We start from the raw sequence: 20,124 nt of genomic DNA, 5'->3' as shown, positions 1-20,124 counted from the left end.
TATACGACCTTGTGAATTTTCTATCCACTCTTTTCATTTCCACCTGTGAACATTTTCACCAGGACGACTGCCAGATTTGACAAAGGCAGCATAAAGCAAGGCAATAATGAGACTCACAGAGGGTGAGTGTGTGTGTTCATGTTTGGAGACGTAGTAGTGCAACTAAGGCACCATCCACCCCCACCCCCCACTCCCAATTTCCCCCCTAACTCTTAGCTCTCTGTTCTCCTACCAGTTCTCACTTGTATGAGATCCAGGAAAACATCCACTAATAGTTCAGTAGCATGGAACTCTCCCTACTACATAACCTTTTGGATACTTTCTCACCTTACCTTTTCCTTGAACATAGCTGTAATAAACTCAATACTTCTGGATAGTGCCACAGCCAAATAGCAGATTTTGATCCAAACAAAGAAGAGTCATTTTGAACTCTGAGCTCTGGGCCCCAAGAAGCCTGTAACTCACTTTAGATATTTAATAAGAATATTACAAGAGTAATAAAACAAAAACAATGAACTTTTCTATTGCCTAGGATAACCCACTCATATTCCTAGACCTTTGTCAACAGCAGTCAGGCAGGAATGAAAACAACAACAGCATTCAGCAGAATCAAATGAGAATCCTATCAATGTCACTGAGCTTACACTGTTTCCGTTTAATTGCATATGTTACAGTAAAATGACTATTGTGGTCAAAGAAAGCAAATGTAAAAATGTTTCAATAAGCTTTACATCACTGTCCAACCCCAAGGCCGGGTTTAATGTGGTGGGGGAACGCTTTCAGCAACACCAAAAAGCAGATGTGTGAAACTGCTGCGAACTGCAACTTGGCCTACAGTCCAAAGTCTTAACCCAACGAAAAAGATTTAATGTTTCAGAAACCTTTTCCAAACAAAACAGAGACCCTGACTATCTCGATTATTTTGAAGAGGTCACTAATTTTTTCCTTGAATATTAAAAGAACAAAATGTTTATGCAGTAGTAAAATTTGATTGGATAGCTTTACACTGGGATAATCCGCTTTCATAAATACCAACTATTACTGTTTGGGCTTATCTTTATATTATTATTATTACCAGGGTAATAATTGAAAAGTTGATTAAAAATGCCAAGAAAGCAACATCGACCATTTTCTTCTGGGGGCTGGAGTAAGTGGGGTGCCTCGGAGTATACCATTATTGTGTTGCTAGTGTTGGTCTTGCGCCAGTACCAGTTAAACTTCTTGCATATGGCGCCAAGTGCCAGACTTCTCTGCCTTGATACCCCACTGTGTTGGGACTGTTGACCAGTTTTTATTCATCTCTTTATGAAACACCCACATAACCATGCTGACTGAAACTTCACTTTTCACCAAATTCATTTTCAATCATCTTTGAGGGTACTCCAACATTCACCTTCTCCAATTCAGCTTGAAGTATTAAAACAACAATGGAACTTGGAAGATAATTAGTTCATAATGAAACTTAATTGAGTTTTTTGATTTTGTACATTTTCTTTTCCTTCACAATGGGTCAGAAGCATTTCCCTACATAATGCCGCTCATTACAAGATGCTAATTACATTTGAGATTTCAGAGCCTTGTATAGCAACTGTCATCTTGCAGTAAAACATTATGTATAAAACATCATGCAACATGGACACCCTTCAGAAGGGCTGCGCACTGGCTTCTAACATCCTTTGTCTCTTCTAACAGATTGGATAGAAGTGAACATTCTTTTGCTTTTTCTCTATAAAAATAGTACATGTTTAATAACTTTCATGAATGTTTTCAAAATGACTGAAATAAATTAAATACAGATAACTACTTTGCTGCGAAGGCTTGGAGATGCATCTTTTGACTTTTGCTAATAATAAAAATAGGCTGCTGGGAAAAAGCCCCAATTTAAGATTTTAAATGATACATTAAGGGTAGTTTTGGAAAAAACATGGAAAACATGGTAAAATTAAATACGTATCTATTAATAAGCAATTCATTATTCTGTGGTCATAAGTCTGTTTAAAAAATGAAAAATAAAAAATTAATAATGTCATTAATTTTGCATTTGAATGTATGAATTTGATTAGGGAGAGCCTTTTTATAAGATTAAAAAGCTCCATAGATATTACCTGATTCTCCTTCACGAAAGTCAGTGGAGGGCAATTACCTAGAATTTATGATGATGAGTGAAGGACCATGACCTGGAGACAGTAAGAGACTTCCTAGTGGCACAGGGAGCTACTGCGGTTTTTGAACATCTTCTAATTTTCAGTAGTGTTCTACTCTCAGATATTGCCATTCAATATAACATCTGCAAAGGATGTTCCTCCAAATGGTAGGACAGATAGACAAACAATATTCAAGGAAGGCCTTTCACATGAGGATTGTATAAAATGCTATCATGTAGATAATCCTGGCAAATTGCACAATTGGCCTTTATCATATAACAAAAAATATCAGCTTTACAAAAATGCAATGATGGGTGACTATAGCCGTATTTTTGTAGGAATAATAACTTTGAATACCTATGTGCCACCACTGTGGCAAACACAGGGCTAAGACCTTTACTTTCATTATCTCAACCATGCGAAGTTGAAACATTACCTCTTCTTATTGGTGAGGAAAGAGATTCAGAGGATGTTACATAATCTGCCCCAAGTTATAGAGCTGGTGAGGTCCCAAGTTGGGATTCAAATCCAGGCCTCTCTCAATCACTACAAATATGCATAATAGTTAAGAAGAAAATAATTTGAGAATGATTGCATCTCAGTTACTTTTTTATCTAAATTTGTTCTTTCATTTTTGCAATTCGATCCTGTAGCATCAGGACTTTACCATATTGGTTTAATGGACATTAAAGACACAAACAAATCCCGCTTCTAACCAGCGGATGAGAGTTCTCCAGTTAGATGGGCCCCTGCAGTTTCACCGTTTTCTATCCGTCCTGGGAGAACAGGCCTTTTTGGCACCTGCGCATTAAATAAGGCAGGTCCATGATCTTCACTAAGCCATTTACATTTATTTTCCTGTGGCAACTACTTTCCAGGATCAAAACCCCTTCTCTGGAGTTACCCAAGACGAAGCTCTGAGTTCGGTAGTGTTGCTGCCATCGGATTTCTGTAGGTATGACCTTTTCTCATCTATTCCATTGATGTGTCTTGTTTTGGTATTATTTTCCATGCCAACAGTGTGGAAGTCAAGTTAGTTCCAGTTTGGCCACCTGGGAAACCCTAAGCTTCAAGCAGTAGATATCTTCCTTTCATTCTGGGAAAGGAGCGCTGGTAAAGAATTAGGGTTCTAGACTAGATTGCCTTCTGGCTCCACTTCCTTACTCCTCGCTGTATCCATGCCCTTTGCCATGTAACCTTGCAGGCTCTCTCATTCTGACTCTGGACTCACCCATGGGACTTGCTTTGGCCAACGGCATATCGGCTAACATGTCAAAGACAGGGGCTTGAAAAGCACGTGTGCAATCGGGCCTGCCTTTACACCTTCACCTCTGCAATCGCCTGGAGAGCATGCTTGAGCTGCACTGCAGGAGAGAGCTGCAGAGCAGTCGAGTTGCCCCAGTTATCAGCCTGATCTGTGAGGGAACCTAACCAAGATCAGCAGGACCTCCTAGCTGACCCCCAGTTGATTCTAGATGCACTAGCAATACACATTTATTGTTACATGCCATTTAGGTTCTATGGTTGTTGGCTATTCAGCAAAAGCTAACTGATACAGGGCCCATCAGTCCGGGCCAAGGCTATATGTACTGTCCAAATGCCCACGATAATTTGATTCAAGAAATTTCAGGAGAGACAAAACCATCTGTAGTGGACACACCTTTGGGTGGCCCCCATGATTCCCACTCCGTACTACTTATGACTTTGTGTAATCTTCTCTCCTTGAGTGTAGGCAGGACTTATGACCTGCTTCTAAACAACAGAATATGGCCAAGGACAAAGGTCCTATCATCTTTATCACTCTTGTGATGTTACATTATGGGAAAGGTGAAAGGAATTTGCAAATGTAATTAACATCCCTAAATTGACTGAGTTAATCAAAAGGGAGGTTATTCTGAGTGGGTCTGACCTAATCAGATGAGCCCCTTAAAGGAGAGTTTAAAGGTAAGAGACGTGAAGTGGCAGAGACACTCTCTCTGTCCCCTGCTGGCTTTGAGGAAGAAACTTTCATGAATTCCACAACCATAATGAGATAAATTCTGACAACAACCTGAGGGAGTGAGGAAGTAGATTCTTCCTTAACTGCACCTCCAGATGAGAATGCAGCCCAGCCAACACCTTGACTTCAGCCTTAGGAGACCCTAAGAAGACCCAGTTAATCTGTGCCCAGAATCCTGACCCACAGAAACTGTGAAATAATAAATGGGTGTTGTTTTAAGCTGCTAAGTTTTGGAAAATTTCTTGCCCAGCAATAGAAACTGATATATTTTTTCCTGGATCAAGCAAAAGTAATTTCAGAGAAATATAACATTCTTCACGTGTGCCAAGAAGCATCCTTTAGGTATAAAATGACTCCAAATGTTTTCTTTTTCTGGTTACATTATTCACTCATCAACAGATGTTGCTTCTATCAATCCTCTGTGTGTCTTCAGAGAATGTTCTCTGTTTTTTGAGTCTGACACAATGCTTATCAATCTCAGTTCATTTTTTGCAATAAATCATGCCTCCTTTTCTATCTGCTCTTCTCAAACTTTCATGCTCTCCTTTTCTCTGATTGCCTTGGAATTTCTGACTATCTTTTGAATTTCATCTTCTTTAAGTGAATGTTTGATACAATCTCTGGTTCAGTTTACCTAATATACTAGTAATATTTATCCCACAACACTGAGGAAGTAATTCCTTCGGTGAAGACAAAAACCAATTAATTATACTTGCTTCTTTTTGTTGTGTTATGTATATAGTATATATAGTATAGCAGTGTGTGGGTTGGTGTGTTCAGTTATATTCTCAGTATTTAGAATGTAATCATTAGATGCTACTTGTTTACCTTGCTTTAAATAGGTAGGTATTGTATAGGATATTAGGCTGCCTCAAAACAGAATGCAGCAGTTCTTTATTTGTGCTGAAATAGAATAGTCTCTCAGATACAATATTTAGCGAAAAAAGCAAAATGAAGAACTGTGTATGGCACGCTACCTTTTGTGTCCCTAAAAAATGTGTGTGCGTGTATGTGAGTGTATGTGTATCCTTGCCTATAAATAGACTATCTCAGGAAAGATGCAGGAGAAATGGAATTGGTGCAGTGGGCAACTCTGGAACCTGGGTGGCTGGTATATTGAAAAACATCCAATTTTCACTGTATGTATTTTATATATTATTATACAAACATCGTGCATTACTTCTAAAAAAACAGATTTTAGAGAATTAGTATTTCTTTATGATTTGTAGCAGAACATGTAGAACTGGGGATGAGGAATGATACCAGAAGAATCCAAAATCCTGGAAGAAGAGTGAAACGATGCCTAACCATTGCTATAACAGTGCTTCTCAGACTTGCCCCTAAACGCACTTCAAATATCCGGGGATGTGGCCAGAGGTAGAGAAGTCTTTCTGGAGTTATCTTCTCCTTTCCTTCTCCACTGCTAGTGCCATTCGCAGGTCCTGGCTATCTCTGCCTCTGCGAATTGCTATAAATCTCCAAGTTCATGTCTCTGCTTCTAATCTTCCACTCCATCCTCCACAGTGCTGCCTGAGGTGGCTTCTAATTGTACACCTGATCGCACTACTGCTCTGTACGTCTCTCAAGCCCATAGGGTAAAATCCAAACACAGTGTGGCCTGGGTGGCCCTCTGTGGTCTAGCTCTTGTCTGGGGATTGGGATGAAGTGACTGATGATTAAGAACATGCCCTTTTTGGAACCAGACTTATATGAATTTGAGTCCTGGTTCTGTTTCTCTATCTTCATTTCTCACTGTCTTCCCTTCCTCACTCAACTCTCCAGCCAGGCTTAACTAGCCGAGATCTCCCAATATGCCTTACCATGTTAAGTCTCTATAGGTTTCCTTGTGATGACATAGCTGTCTGGGATCCCCTTAACTTGCTGATATATACCCACTCTCTTTCAAGACTTAGTTTAACCATCACTTCCCCCAAGACCTTTCTGTTGCCCCCACCATTTCTGCCCTCTCTACATTCCTACCTACTCAGGCAGCTTGCCAAAGCTGTTCTCGCCGTTCATGATTTTCTCCCTTTCACTACAAAATTACACATCCTTGGAAAATGGCAAGATTTAAATAAAAGCATCCAAGGCAGGCCAGTTAGGGAGTAGAAGGTCTGAGGGTTGAGGAGGGGACGCTGGAGAAAGGGGATACAAGGAAGGGAGGGGAGCCATCGGTTAGCATGGGTCATGGACACTTTAGTCACCTAGAAGCGGGTGTCTTTCTGCAACACGCTTTTAATTAACCCTAAATCAAATTTCTATTTTAAGCGTCACATGCCTCAGAATTACTTGTGCCAGGAAAGAACGTCATTAAGAGAGAAAAGGTTTATATAATAAAAGCACATTAAGTTGACACGTACTTATGCAAGACATTTCTTTGTTGAAAAGCGACTGCTATTCTATTCTATTTTCCTTCAACATATTCGATTTTTATTTGCTAAAGTTAGGTTTCAAACTTCCTCCCCTGAAAAGCCGTTTCTTCTGGTCCTTTGCCATTTGCTCAACTCAATTTAAATAACTCTGTGGCGTGGGGAGGAGTGCTTCCTGTGTTATCATCTCTCTGGCCAGCTACTGTTGCTATTTGAGACTATCCAATTGTCTCCGATACCAAGTATTTCATGGGCCCCAGTGAGAGAGGGGCCTCTCTGTTTCAGGTAAGGTCTGAAATTCTTCCCAGGTTGGGGCCAATTACTAACATTTCAAATGATGGTCCTGCTCTCCTCCAAATGGGACTAGGCATTCGGCGTTCTTTGGTTATTCATTTTATTAAATCTTTTTTTAAAAAAAATTGTGAAATAACACTCAGAAAAGTACATAAAACTAAATGTATGATATAATGACTAAACCATGTAACTCCCACCCAGAAAGTGCTGCTAACCCCATGAACCCCCATATGTTTCTTCCTAATAGTGCCACTCCCCTCCCACCCTGGAGGTAAACACCATCCTGACTTTTACTTATAGCTTTTAACCCTATGTATGCAACTCTAAACAAAATAGTTTATCTATGTTATGAATGCATAAATGGACCCATACTGCATATATTCTTTAGTTTTCTGCTTCTTTCTCTTAACAATATATTCGTAAGATTCATCCATACGGTTTGCTAGAGATCATTAATTTTCATTGCGATTTGGCCAGTTATTTTTACTAGTATAGTACAAGTGAGTGCTATCATCTTCTTGATTAGCAAAGACAAGCTGATAAATATTGTGTATTCTTTCCCTCCTTGTCTTCCTTCGATCTTTAAATTCAGAAATGCAATCTATCTGAAAACATCCACCAAACAGAGAAATCAATAGGGCGTGCGATACTCACTAACAACATTGGCTTGTCCAGTGAATATGGTGTACTGGAGCTCGTAGGAAACCACACTGAATTCATCATCGGAGGTCCAGTGAACGGTGATGGTGTCATAGGAAGCCGTGCAGAGCTCTTCTCTAATTGTGGGAGGGTTGGGAGCTGTGGGGATCAAGAATGCTCATCATCTGAGAAGCAGACACCCCTGGGATACATTTCAGAGATGTTTGACAGTCAAAGCAGGCCTTTCTAAATGGGTCCATCAGAAGTACTAACGTAGAGCCGGTGATCCCAATGCAATGAACATTTGGTTGGCTGGTTATCATTGTGATTTTTAACAGGCAGTGTGACTTCAGCCAGGCTGTATGGACTTATCCCTATTTATCATGAACCCACGTTTCAGAGGTTACACAAACAATACTCTCATCCATGAAAGAAAACATGTTAAACAAAAAGTAAACGAGATGAACTTTCATAATTTCATCTACATTGGGGAGATGGCAAACTTCTTGTTAAAGGACTAGATGGTAAATATTTTAGGCTTTGCAGGCCATATGCTCTTTGTTGTAACTACTCAACTCTGTCTTTACACCATTAAAGCAGCCATAGACAATTCATACTCAAGTGAACATGGCCAGGTTCCATAAAACTTTATTTACAAAAACAGGTGAGGGCTAGATTTGGCCTGTGAATCAAAGTTTGCCAAGCTCTGAGCTACACAATGCCACATACTTTTACATTTAGGCACTCAATTGGAAAAATACTGGTGTTTGTTATCCCATCAGAAATCAGTCAAATAATTGTTTGAAAATTGTCTTTCATTAGATGTTTTGATGCCTTATAAAAAAACTTATTAGTGTGGCCTTATTTTCTTCTCATTTTTCAATGTACAGGTGATCTTTCAAATTAAGACTATGATTAACAATCAATCAATAGCTAAGAAGTACATTTTCCTTCCACAAGGAAAACATGATTCCTTGGCATTTGGTTAACTTTATCGCTGGAGAAGGCTGCTGTTTTATGTCTTGAACACATTCTGGAGCAGAGAAGTCTAAATCCTACCAAAATAATGATTTTAAGTTGACTTCTACTGGATTGATTTCAGTAACTGGTTTTATGAGAAGAGTTTGTGAGCAAGAAAAAGACTAGGCATTGAGTGCTTTGCACTGGCAATAATATTTTAGAGCAGGGGTTGGCAAATTATGGCTATGGGCCAAATCTGGCCCACTGCCTGTTTTTGTAAATAAAGTTTTATTGGAACACAGCCAAGCTTATTCATTTATGTATTGTTTATGGCTGCTTTTGTGCAACAGCAGAGTTGAGTAGTTGTGACCATATGTCCTGCAAAGCCTCAAATATTTACCATCTGCCCCTTTACAGTCAAAGTTTGCCGATCCCTGGTTCAGAGACTCTGTCCAGGCCTTTATTTCAAGTCTTCTGTATGCCAGAACCTAACTTCAAAAGGAGAAATATATCTGCATTCTACAGATTAGTAGCAACCTTTGCTTACACTATTACAGAGTTCTCTCCTGCTCTAAACTTTGATTAGGATTGATGAGTCCTAAACAAACCCAAAGAGTGAGAAAAGTTTATGAAAATGGTAAATTTAAAACTTTGATTGTTTTAGTATTCTTCACTTTGCCACCTGAAGATATATCCAGGACAAGTATCATACGAAGCAAGTAAATTTTACGTATAAAGTCAATTAGCTCAGCTCTGTCTATTGGTTATTGAATTCCACAAACATTATTGAGCACCCACAAGTGGCAGGCACTGCATTAAGTTGTGCATTAAGATAGAAGGGCTCTACAGAGCCCTTAAAGCAGTCTTTCTGGAATATGTATTTACACATCTGTCTCCTGAAGTATCCACATGCAAGATTTAGTGTCGTGTGATATGACTTGGATGTGCATGAATCAGTGATGCCAATCAGGAGATGTATTCCATGGGGAAGCCTGGCTGCATCGTAAAACATGCCTATTATTGTCTGTGTGGTCCCTGTTAGTGTGGATCACCCTGCATGGGTCAGTGGAGAAACACCTATTCTCCCACAATCTAAATAGTTCATTGAATTATTTCTCCATCAACCATTGTAGAAAAATTTTGTTCTTTCTGTATTGCAATGTATGATTAAATATAAAGAAAACTATGTTCAAAATAGGCAAGTAGCTGTGAGACACATGGCAGTAGCTGCAATCAGGGAGGAAATGTCCCCTCTCCGGGTTATTAACTTGACACACCACTTAGAGGCATGTCATAGGGGAAAAAAAATCTTGTTTTCACAGCCAGGCAGGCTAACCCTGTTTTGATTATAAACCCAATGGGTTTGTCCTGAAAAGTCAATACCCAATTTACTGTAAGTGAGAACAGCAGCATGTTGCCAATTTCAATATTCACGGAATCGGTGCCAGAACTGTTATTTTCTTGCCTCTATCATAAACAGGATACAAGAAATGGTGGGCTAATACTCCACAAACACTTCGTTTCCTGCTTACAAATGTCTGATAAACTATTTGGACTTGGCAATATCAGCCAAGCATCATATGTTATGGCCAGGATCGATGTTATGTCTAGAAATAGGCCAAATTTGTATTTGAGGTTGACAGCTAAGAAGGCATAATAGCAGGTACCCCATATGGTCTTAAGTTTGGCATAAACAGCCATCGGGATGATATATGGTGTACACGTTACTAGTTAGAGCAAACTACTTTGACAATTTACCCTTTAATCAGTACTCTGGCATTCACATAGAGATTAGAAAGGGCATACATTGTTGAAATACTATTAAACAATTATTGGGAAATGGAGAAGACATTCTTGTCAACAAGACACTGATTTTGGGCAGAACGGCCATGTGCCCACCCAAACACTTTCTCAGTCTTCTCTGCCCTTGTGCATGACCTTGTGACATGGGTCTGGCCCACAAGACACAAGTGGAAGTTTTCTAGATGGGTCTTCTGAGCAAGCTTTTTGTTTTCCTGATAAACAAATACAAACTTAGCTGACAGAATTTTCTGTCATCAATTCCCCTCTACCCTTCTCTTTTTGTCTATAATTTGAGCATGCCTGGAGATGGAATAGTCATGTCGTGATCAGGTGGCAAAAAGTAACATCATGAAGCTGGCAGAGCAGAAAAAGACGAGCCTGAGGTCTGAGGTCGTCACTGAACTGCTGCCTAGCTCTGGATCACATACCTCTGTTCCATTTCTGTGATACAAATACTCCTTAATGGGTTTAGTCATTGGTAATTGGATTTTCTGTTGTTGCAACCATACTCATTCCCAAATGATATAAGGAAAAAGGAGACTTTTAATAGGATGCTATCAAGAAAAACAGCTCAGCCAGAGAAAGTCTAGACCTGCTCTGCCTAATACAATAGCCATGAGCTACATGTGGCTCTGTAAATTTCAATGAACTTTAATTAAAGTTAAATACAAGTAAAAACTCACTAGCCACATTTCAAGTTTTCAATAACGCTGTGTGGCTAGCAGCTACCATGTTGGACAATGCAGATATAGAATGTTTCTGTCATCACAGAAAGTTCTATTAAATAGTGTTAGTTTAGAAAAATCTCGAGTTAAAAGCTTAAAAAAGGAGGGCAGTATATTCATAAATATTTGAAACCAAGTTTGGTTCCTTACTGTAAATGCTTTTTGTGTCAATTTCTTTCTTCCTTAATAGGAATGGTATGGTTTGAAAGAATTACATAAGATAACAAGTTTGTGGGATGACTCGCTTGCCTTGCAAATGCAGAAAGGCTGAAAACAGTGCCTCGGGTCCCTGCAAAGAAAAAAACTGACCTTCTGGGTGCCATGCTCCTTGAATATAGAACTCCTTTCTTTCTATCTACAGACTGTAAAAACAAACATCACACAAGGTTCTCTCTCTCCTGCTCCACCTTTCCCAACCACTCTCCCACAAACACGCACACACAGAATTAGAGTTGAGGAGCTGATGCTGCACTAAGGGATGTAGTCTCTTGAAGGCAGCATGTCCTAAGTTTACTGCACATCTGGCTTCACTGTATATATGGAGCCTTCCTGAAGTCATAGGCACCAGTGGCTTTGGCTAATACAAATAAGGTCGCCTAATAGTCTACATTCTACCAGCGAATGTTTTCAGTTCCTGCATTAGAGGTCCACAGCAAAGAAAAATCTGGAAGCCTGGTTAGGAACAGGAGTAGCCTGAGGTTTTCTTTTATGGTTGTTGCTTTTGTTCTTTAAGCTTGATTCACCAAAATTGCCTATCAGAAAGCACAGGATTGAAACACGGCACCAGTAATTCAAGTGTGATTTTTGGGACGTTTGCCATGGTGACCTTCACCAAGATGAAATTCAGTCTTTTACTAGAAAGAGCAGAGGTTTTTGGAGTCTCTATAGACCTGAATCAAATCCTAATTCTGCCACTCCCTAGCTATCTGATCTCCAGCAAGATAGATGACCTCCGTCATTTGCAAAATGAGGATTATAATACTTTCCCTCAATTCGCTAGCGTGAAGATGAAGATTAAACAAGGTCGCAAAATACAAAGAGCTGGAGCAGAGTAGACACCCAGTCAAAGTTAGCTGCCAGTTCTTTCTCTGCCAAGGAACTGTGAGACGCAGAGGCGTTGCTGACATAAAATGAAAAGTAGTCACGTTACCTTATTTTTCTCTTTGATGGCCAATAGAGCTACTATTTGTGGTACCCACACTCTGAGAGTGAGGGAAATGACGGCAAGTATGATTTTAATGATCAAGATTCCCTTTTTTCCTCTGTCCCCAATTTAATCTTGGACTGTGTTGTTTGGTTGAAAAAAAAAAAGGTGTGTCAGAAATTGTTTATGGGAATATTAGACTCCATTCCTAAATCAGAAGCCCACATCTCTGGTTATTAGGAAATTGATCTGGTGGCACTGTATCACTAAACGTACAGAATATTAAAGAAAACACAAAGACAATACCTGTAAGGTAATCCAGACATTCTAGCAGTTTCTTCTCTCGGGAAAAATCTAAGGCAAAGGTGTCAAATGTGTCATTGAGGTTGATTTCAGGAATTAGGACCTGGGATGATGCAGTTGCCATGGAGACTCTGTAATTTAAACAAAACAACTTTTTAGAAATGTCAAGGTGGCTTTCACCGTCATTGGATAGGAATGGAAAAAATAAAAGGAAAAGAAATATCATTAAAAAATCGTGCTGTTTTTATATGTGAGCCTTAAAAAGAATCTCAGAATGGCACAACACAGGCAACACAATGCAAATGAATGCAAGCTTAAAGAAAAGGCAAAGGAACTGGGAAAACAGCAGAATGGCCTCCCCCCTTCCTTTTTACTATCGGAAAAAATTCCCCATGGAGGCGAAAGAATATTCATATTTCATGTTGCTGTGTATTTAACAGCCTGGCCCCGTCACATCTAACCCCGGCGAGAAGCACATAGCTCCAGGCAGTTCTTCACACATCTGTCTGGGAAACTGTTTGTTCCTTTCAGACTCGACCCTGTTTCACTTCAAAGAGGAGCCTCCACAATTTCAAACTGCATAAAAGGCAAAGTGAAGATTAAAAAGGAATGTTTCCAGATATTGGATTAGTTTAATCAATTACTAGCCTCTCTCTGAAATAAACATTAAAAAAGGAGTTTTTGTCTGGCTCGTTTTCATTCTCCTTGTATTCATTTTCCTGCACCATATTCCCAGCAGATGCCATGGAAAATATTCATGAGCTTTCTCACAAATTCCCCCAGTGGATGACCATTTCTCCCCTCTTCATTTAGGGTTGTGAGTTAAGAGTTCTCATTTATAAACTATAAAGCAATGTATTGGTAAGTATCGGTCTCTTGCTATGGACTCTCAAGTTGATTTGGAAAGTTCAGTTATTAATAGCAGAACATTTTGACTAATTAAAAAATGCAAGTGGGGGCTGGCCCGGCGGCATAGTGGTTGAATTCATGTGCTCTGCTTTGGCGGCCCGGGGTTTGCAGGTTTGGATCCTGGACTCGGATCTACCCACTGCTCATAAAGCCATACCGTGGTGGCGTCCCATATGCAAAGTGGAGGAAGATTGGCACAGATGTTAGCTCAGCGACACTCTTCCTCAAGCAAAAAGAGGAGGATTGGCAATAGATGGTTATTAGCTCAGGGACAATCCTCCTTGCCAAAAAAAAAGCTATTCTCTCAAAAACAAGGAAATTGTGGCATGATGTAAACCACTTCTGAGCATATCAAACCGTGCTCTACTTGTAATCTTGTTGATTTCGGTATTTCGTTAAGTTCAGTAAATACCACCAAGGACCCACTATGTATAGAGTACTGTGTAGGGCATTGGGAATTTTTGAGCAAAGAAACAATTTTGAAATAATTTAGCTCTAAATCTAGTTACTTATTTTCTAATTAAGGGCATTCATGCTCATTTATACAAGGCCACAAAGCTAGCTGGCAGCAGCCAGGAGAATTCCAGGTGTGTACTCTTTCATTTAATCTAGAAAAATTTCAACCTGGTTAGCCCAAGAGATATATCTCCTCTTGCATCTCTTAATTGCTCTTAAAGCTTTGGATTTTATAAAGATAATATATCTTGGCTATAAAAATTACTCTTGTGGGTATATCCATATAATGGAATATTATTCAGCCATGAAAAAGAATGAAGTACTGACAAATGCTACAATGTGGATGAACCTTGAAAGCATTATGCTGACTGAAAGAAAACACATACAAAAGGCCACACAGTGTGTGATCCATTTATATGAATGACCAGAACAACCAAATCCATAGGGACAGAAAACAGATTCGTGCCAGGAGCTGGGGGGAAGGGACAATGGAGAGTGACTGCATAAGTGGTATTCCTTTGAGGTGATGAAAATATTTTGGAATTTGATAGAGGTACTAATTGCACAACACTGTGAATGTACTGAATTGTACACATTAAAATCGTTAATTTTATGTTATGCAGATTTCACCTCAATAAAAGAAGTTACACCTGTGAAATGCTCAAGATCCTTAGGAATGAAGTTTCTATAATTGCATTTCTGGAGCATTTTCATTGCCATATAAGGAGGGAAGTAGAGAGGATAATCAACAATGTAATGATTGGAATAATCTTAGGATCCGTAGATGAAAGTTTGAAGAGGCATAAACTCTGTAAAGAAAAGTTTCAAGTGTTTGAATGAGGGTGGAGAATCTAAATTCACCACTTGACCCTTTTACCAAGGAGCAGTGAATAGCAGAGTTGTGTGACTTTGTTGGCTAAATATTGTACCCAAAGGAATTAGGTTAATTATTGTGCCTAACAACTGCTAATTTAGACTGATGGATAAAGGGATGGTTTGGTTGTTAGACATTTTTCACAGATGGTCAAACTGTACTTAAAAAATGCTTTCCTTATGACCCATAATCACAAAACCTTCTTAAAACTCAGAGATCCTAGGATTTTTCAACAAATATTTACTAAGCCGTTAAAGTATGTCACGTACTGAGGAGGCCAAAATATTTGCATCAACGCAGAAAAGTAAAAAAAAAAAAAAATGCTATAGTGTCATTTGAACTCCTCAAATAAAAATTTCAAAGGGAAACCTCAATTAGTTCTGTTTTACGTGATCAGCAGGGAGAACTGTACTGAGCTAGGATGAAATAAGCGCCCAACTTTCTATTGCGTTTCTCTGCCGTTCAAGCATGGCACAGATCTTGTTGGAGGATCTCGATTGCTCTGAACACGTAATCTTACTTTAGCACTTCCCCCGTCCAGTGACAGAAGCCTCTGTTCAGGTTCATCCAAAATAGATGTCATTCCCAAGTTTCTCCTAGTTCTATGATCCACAAACCATTAGCTGAAACACACTTTAGTCAAGTGACACTTAAAAATGCCTGCCATCTTGATGGTGGGAACTTTGTGGAGTGGGAACAGAAAGGATGAAAGTTCCTAAGCCTGGGAGGCAAAGACTGACTGCAAGAATCTTTGGAGATGACTGTAGCTTTTAACACCTACTTATTTTTTTGATGGAAGGAAAGATATTTATCTTTGGCTACAATTTCAAATTCTTAATTGGAGTGACAGGCGAGGGGAGAGCTGCCAAATTCAACATTTTAGGCCATGTTTTTATTCCCCAAATCCTTGTTGCCCATCTTCTGGCCTTTCAGATATGTTGCCAAAATCCACCAGCACCATCAGTGGATATGCCACCTTCTCAGTTCTGTGCTTTCACAGTCATGTCTGTGTATGTGTGCGTTTGTACATGCACATGTGTGGGCATGCTTATGGGTGTGTGTGTTAAGCTCTTAACATATTGGGGCAAATAAGGGCATTGTGTCCTATCCTTATGCCTCAGAGGATGGGCTGCACATTACTTCCTGTTTCTCTTTCGACTTTGATGGCCCTAATCTCCACAACACTCAGTTGCTAGCAGCCACATGGATCAGTTTTCCAGAAGGTGGTATGTCTAGAGCTACACTGCTCAAAGGGTTTCTGCTAAATGTCAACACGAGGGGAAGATGCTCCACCCTTCCCGTCTAAAATCACCCCTTATGGCCGACCCCCAACAATGGCACTTAAATGGGTCTCTCTCAGGTGGGTGGGCTACAATGCACAACACCATGCTAAAGCCTGGGAGGTCTCACAGTAATGAAATGTGGTTTACTTTGATCAGCTCAGGATTTCCCAAATGCATCTGGCTCTGGAACCTTGTTGTTGTTTCAACACCAATTAACATCCTGCAGAACACACTTCAAAAACCACTCATCAGATGTGATCTAATTCTGAGAATCAGGAGATATCTTTCCATTCCAGAGATGACAACTGGAGTAGTTGGCTTTGTATTTTGGTAAAGTCTGATGGATCCTTTAACTGCCTATGGTGGTGAGGGACAGAGGGGTCACCTCGTGGAGTCTGAGACTCTCCTAGAAGCTCTGAAAAATGGGTACTGTTCAGAGGGAATTTTCTTTTTACCACCCTCTTGATACAGATAATTTGCTGCAAAAAGTAATTTTAATTTTAGATTTCTCATAAGCAGTAGACCAACTTTCTTATGCTTGGATTTAGTGAAGAGTTTTGCTTATTTAACATAATTTTATAAAGATGCATATGCAATCATACCAAAGACCTAGATATCAGTGTGACTTGAGAATAGAGTATGTTATGTAATCCATTTGCATCCATTTAGTGAGCGGGAAGGAAAGGAATTAGCATTTGCTGCATCTTCACCTTGTGACAAGAACTGAGCTAATATTTTTACTTCATTATTTCATTTCATCCTTACAACAACTATTTGAGGTAGGAATAATCGGCCCTATTTCATAAATTTGTTCACTCATTCGTTCACATCAGGCAGTTTGCTATGTGCTGGGGCCATAATGGTGAAAACAAGATGGCTGGGCGTCTTGCCTGCTGGCAGCATATGAGCAAAATTAGACTCACAAGTCTTAAGGAGCAGCCCCAATGCCATCCATAATTACTACTAAGCAATTAGCACAGAGCTAAACGCTTGATTCTGAAGCATATGCATCTCCTACAATGTAAAGCTTGAGGCTTTCTCCCCTTTTGGGTTTTTTTGATGTTTCTTAATTGAAAAACTTTTTGCAGTTTGATTCAGCTTGTAGGCAAACGTATCCATTTTAAGTGATTTAACGATGCAGAAAAATCACATCCAAGTCGCACTTTAGGAAGGCTCAAGTTTGAGGATCAAGTTTGCTCTGGGCTTTCCACCCTTGCATAGCAGAATAAAGATGGTTTAGAAGTATATGCCAAAGCACAAGGCAAACACAATAGGAGGCAGAGAACTATCAAGTTACATCCTGGAGAAGAATGTTAAGTAAAGGGTTGAAGAATAGAAACAAGTAGACAGAGACCAGCACTGGAATAAAGACATACAAGGAGGGGTCATACTGATATTCTAAACTACGAAAACATAAACCCAACAAACATTATGGAGTATCTATGATGCTTAAGGCCTGTTCTTAGGAGTCATCAGCAATGTTATCACAACTACAGATAGAGGTAGCTATTATGAGCCCAATTTTCTAAGTAGAAAATAGCTCATGGATAAACCCAAAGAATCAGTTAACAAGCGGCAGTGCTGGGATTTGCAACCAGGTTGTTCCCAATTCCTAGTCCAAGCCCAGTGCCCTTTTGCTACGTTCCAGTTGCTGGAAAGAGAGAAGGGCTCTGGGATCAATGAAGAGGATTGACAAGGAGAGACAGAAAGAGAGGGGATGCAGAAACAGAGGAACAAAGGCTCCCAGCAAATCTGTACAGAGACTATGTATTCAACCTTGATGGAACTTTAGTTTTCTCAGAAGCAGTAGGCCAACTTTCTTATGCCAGATTTAGTGAAGAGTTTTACTTATTTAGTAGAATTTTATAAGAGGACACATACAATTGCACCAAGAACTATATACTAGTGAGGCTTGAGAATATAGTGTATTGTACAACGCACTTGCAGAAAGAGAAATCAAGGTCATGTTTCCGTTCTTGATGAGATGGGCTTGTTACAGGTAGAGCTGAATGGGACCAGATATGGCCTGCTGGATCTGAGGGAGATCACATATACGGGCATTTCTGTGCTTGCGTTTTACGCCCTTGTGTTACACTTCGACTGCAGGTCTTCTTTCAGAATGTTCTATCTTAACTGCCACATTCTCTCCCCTCGCTAGGTGAGAATTCACTCATGTTATACTTGATCGAATTTTTAGGGATTGCTGAGAAACACAGCTCATACTAGCCATTTCATCTGGACATCTCATGATTTATAGCTGGAGAAAAGTACTCTTGGATCCCAGTTGGAAACCACGACATAAGTGTAAATGTTGTCGAGTAGAATGTCCTGGGTACACTGGACTATTAGTGCCGTTTGCAGTTTTTAACTTTAGGATGAATATAAGGCAATTGGATACAGTCCAGATCAGAGCAGCAAAGACAATTTAACACTTGGAACCTAGGAGTCATGTGGAAAGAAATTGGCTTCTCTTAGAGTAGGGAGGAGATCATTCTAAGGATATAAAAGGGATGATAACCAGCTGTTTATCCACGTGCTTTGGAAGAGATTAAGTATCTAATCAGTTGCAGAAGGAAATTTTCTCAAATATAAGAAATAACACAATGAAGCTGGTTAGACACTAGACCAGAGTTGTAAAAACACTGCACACTACCTTCATTGAAAGAACAGTGAACACAGAAATATCAATGCCTACTTCTATGTGATAGTTTGAGAATTAGCACCGTGTCCAACATAAGCAAGCACTCAACAAATGTTAGTTTTCTTTCTCCTTCCTTGAAGAAATTCAAGTCATAAGATGGTGAATATTTTTTTTCCTAGGCCAGGGCTTAGCAAAGTACAGCCCGAGGGCCAAATGTGGCCTGCCACCTGTTTTCGTAAATAGTTTTACGGGAACACAGCCACACCCATTCGTTTCCGTACAATCTATGACAGGCTGCTGTAGCGCTGTCATGGCAGAGTTGAGTAGTTGTGATGGAGACTTTATAACCTGCAAAGCTGAAAATATTTGCTCTCTGGTCCTTTCTAGGAAAAGTTTGCAAACTCCTGCTCTAGGATAGAGACCAGCACGAATGGACTGTTTGGGGACGTGTAGTGATAAGATGCTATTAGTGCTTTGGATAAGGGGCAGTCGACTCTGAAAATTAGAATGAATGAAAAGTCAAGGCCATTGGCATTGGTTGAAGATGTCATTTAAGTGGCATTAGATGCCTTTCTTTGGCTCCACTAAAACTGCTATATGGGTCTGCATCAGTGAAGGCAAAAAATTTTATACCAATCAAGTATGTGTACTGAAGGAGCACCGACCACCGTCAGTTTTACTGCTGACCTGACTATTCAAATAATGTCATTTTTATGTTCCCTACCCTGGAATAAAGGATATTTTACAAGAAGGAGGTATGAGGTTAACTCTTTGGTCCTATCTCTCCCACATGAGTCGGCCTTGACCTTTCAGGAGAGGCAAAGCTCCTCAACCAAATAAAAACAGGCCTAACAGAGAACAACACCTGGGTGATTTTTTTTTAATAGATGGGCCCCGAGATGGAAGAGAGGATTCCCTTTCATGTTTTTGCCTTCATTTTCATTCTTTGTTATCAAGTGTACGATAAGATCAGGTCTAAGAGTCACAATAAATGCTGTTTTTGTGCTATCATAAGCCTCCCGCCCCCCCCCCCCAAAAAAAGCAGGCTGATTTTATTCTTTCTAACTGGCTGACAGACTCTTGTTTCAAAGGCCTTGAACTCCAGGCTGCTACTGAAAAGGCATTGACATGTCAAAGGGAAGCATCTTTAGCTGGAACAAAGCAACTCAAAGCCTCTATTCTCTCTGGTACTCAGCCTTGAAAATGAAAACAAAAGGAAGACAGGGCAAGGCCAACCAATCACACCCCAGACACAGGAGCCCCGCCGCTGAGAACTTCCCAGCAGCCCCTGCACTCACCTCTCAGTGATATTCTTAGCGGTCTGTAGGAAACGCGCATGATCATTCTCCTTCAGAGAGTGTTCCGCTTGGGAGATGAGTGATGCCGACCGCTCAATGCACTGTTTGCAGTTTGCAATCTGCTGAGCCAGTTTGCGAAGCCTCATCACCTTGAACAAAAGAGGCATGGAAATGGTTATATGGGTGGGCTCACTTCGCGAAAACGCTTCGGGCCAGACCCTTCTGATGTGTGTGCATTTTGTTGTATGTAAGTCATCCTTCGATAAAAGTTCAAAATGTAGGC

General features: G+C 40.0%; 1 protein-coding gene across 5 annotated transcripts in view; it reads right to left on the bottom strand.

The window, feature by feature from the left end:
* Positions 1 to 20,124, bottom strand: part of MID1 (midline 1) — a 357,392-nt gene that overhangs the window by 21,055 nt on the left and 316,213 nt on the right. For all 5 annotated transcript variants that reach the window (XR_006890368.1, XM_046673833.1, XM_046673830.1 and 2 more), the window contains exons 5-7: positions 19,842 to 19,990; positions 12,384 to 12,511; positions 7,461 to 7,604 (exon numbers count right to left, since the gene is read on the bottom strand). Coding sequence is in view for 4 of the 5 variants with exons in the window: in XM_046673833.1 (XP_046529789.1) it covers positions 7,461 to 7,604; positions 12,384 to 12,511; positions 19,842 to 19,990 (421 nt within the window). In the remaining variant the exon portion in view is untranslated. The remainder of the gene's footprint in view (positions 1 to 7,460; positions 7,605 to 12,383; positions 12,512 to 19,841; positions 19,991 to 20,124) is intronic.

This window comes from Equus quagga, chromosome 10 (genome assembly GCF_021613505.1).
Source record: "Equus quagga isolate Etosha38 chromosome 10, UCLA_HA_Equagga_1.0, whole genome shotgun sequence".
Taxonomy (NCBI): Eukaryota; Metazoa; Chordata; class Mammalia; order Perissodactyla; family Equidae; genus Equus; species Equus quagga.
Note: the sequence above shows the minus strand (reverse complement) of the source record. Positions and strands in the feature narration are given on the sequence as shown.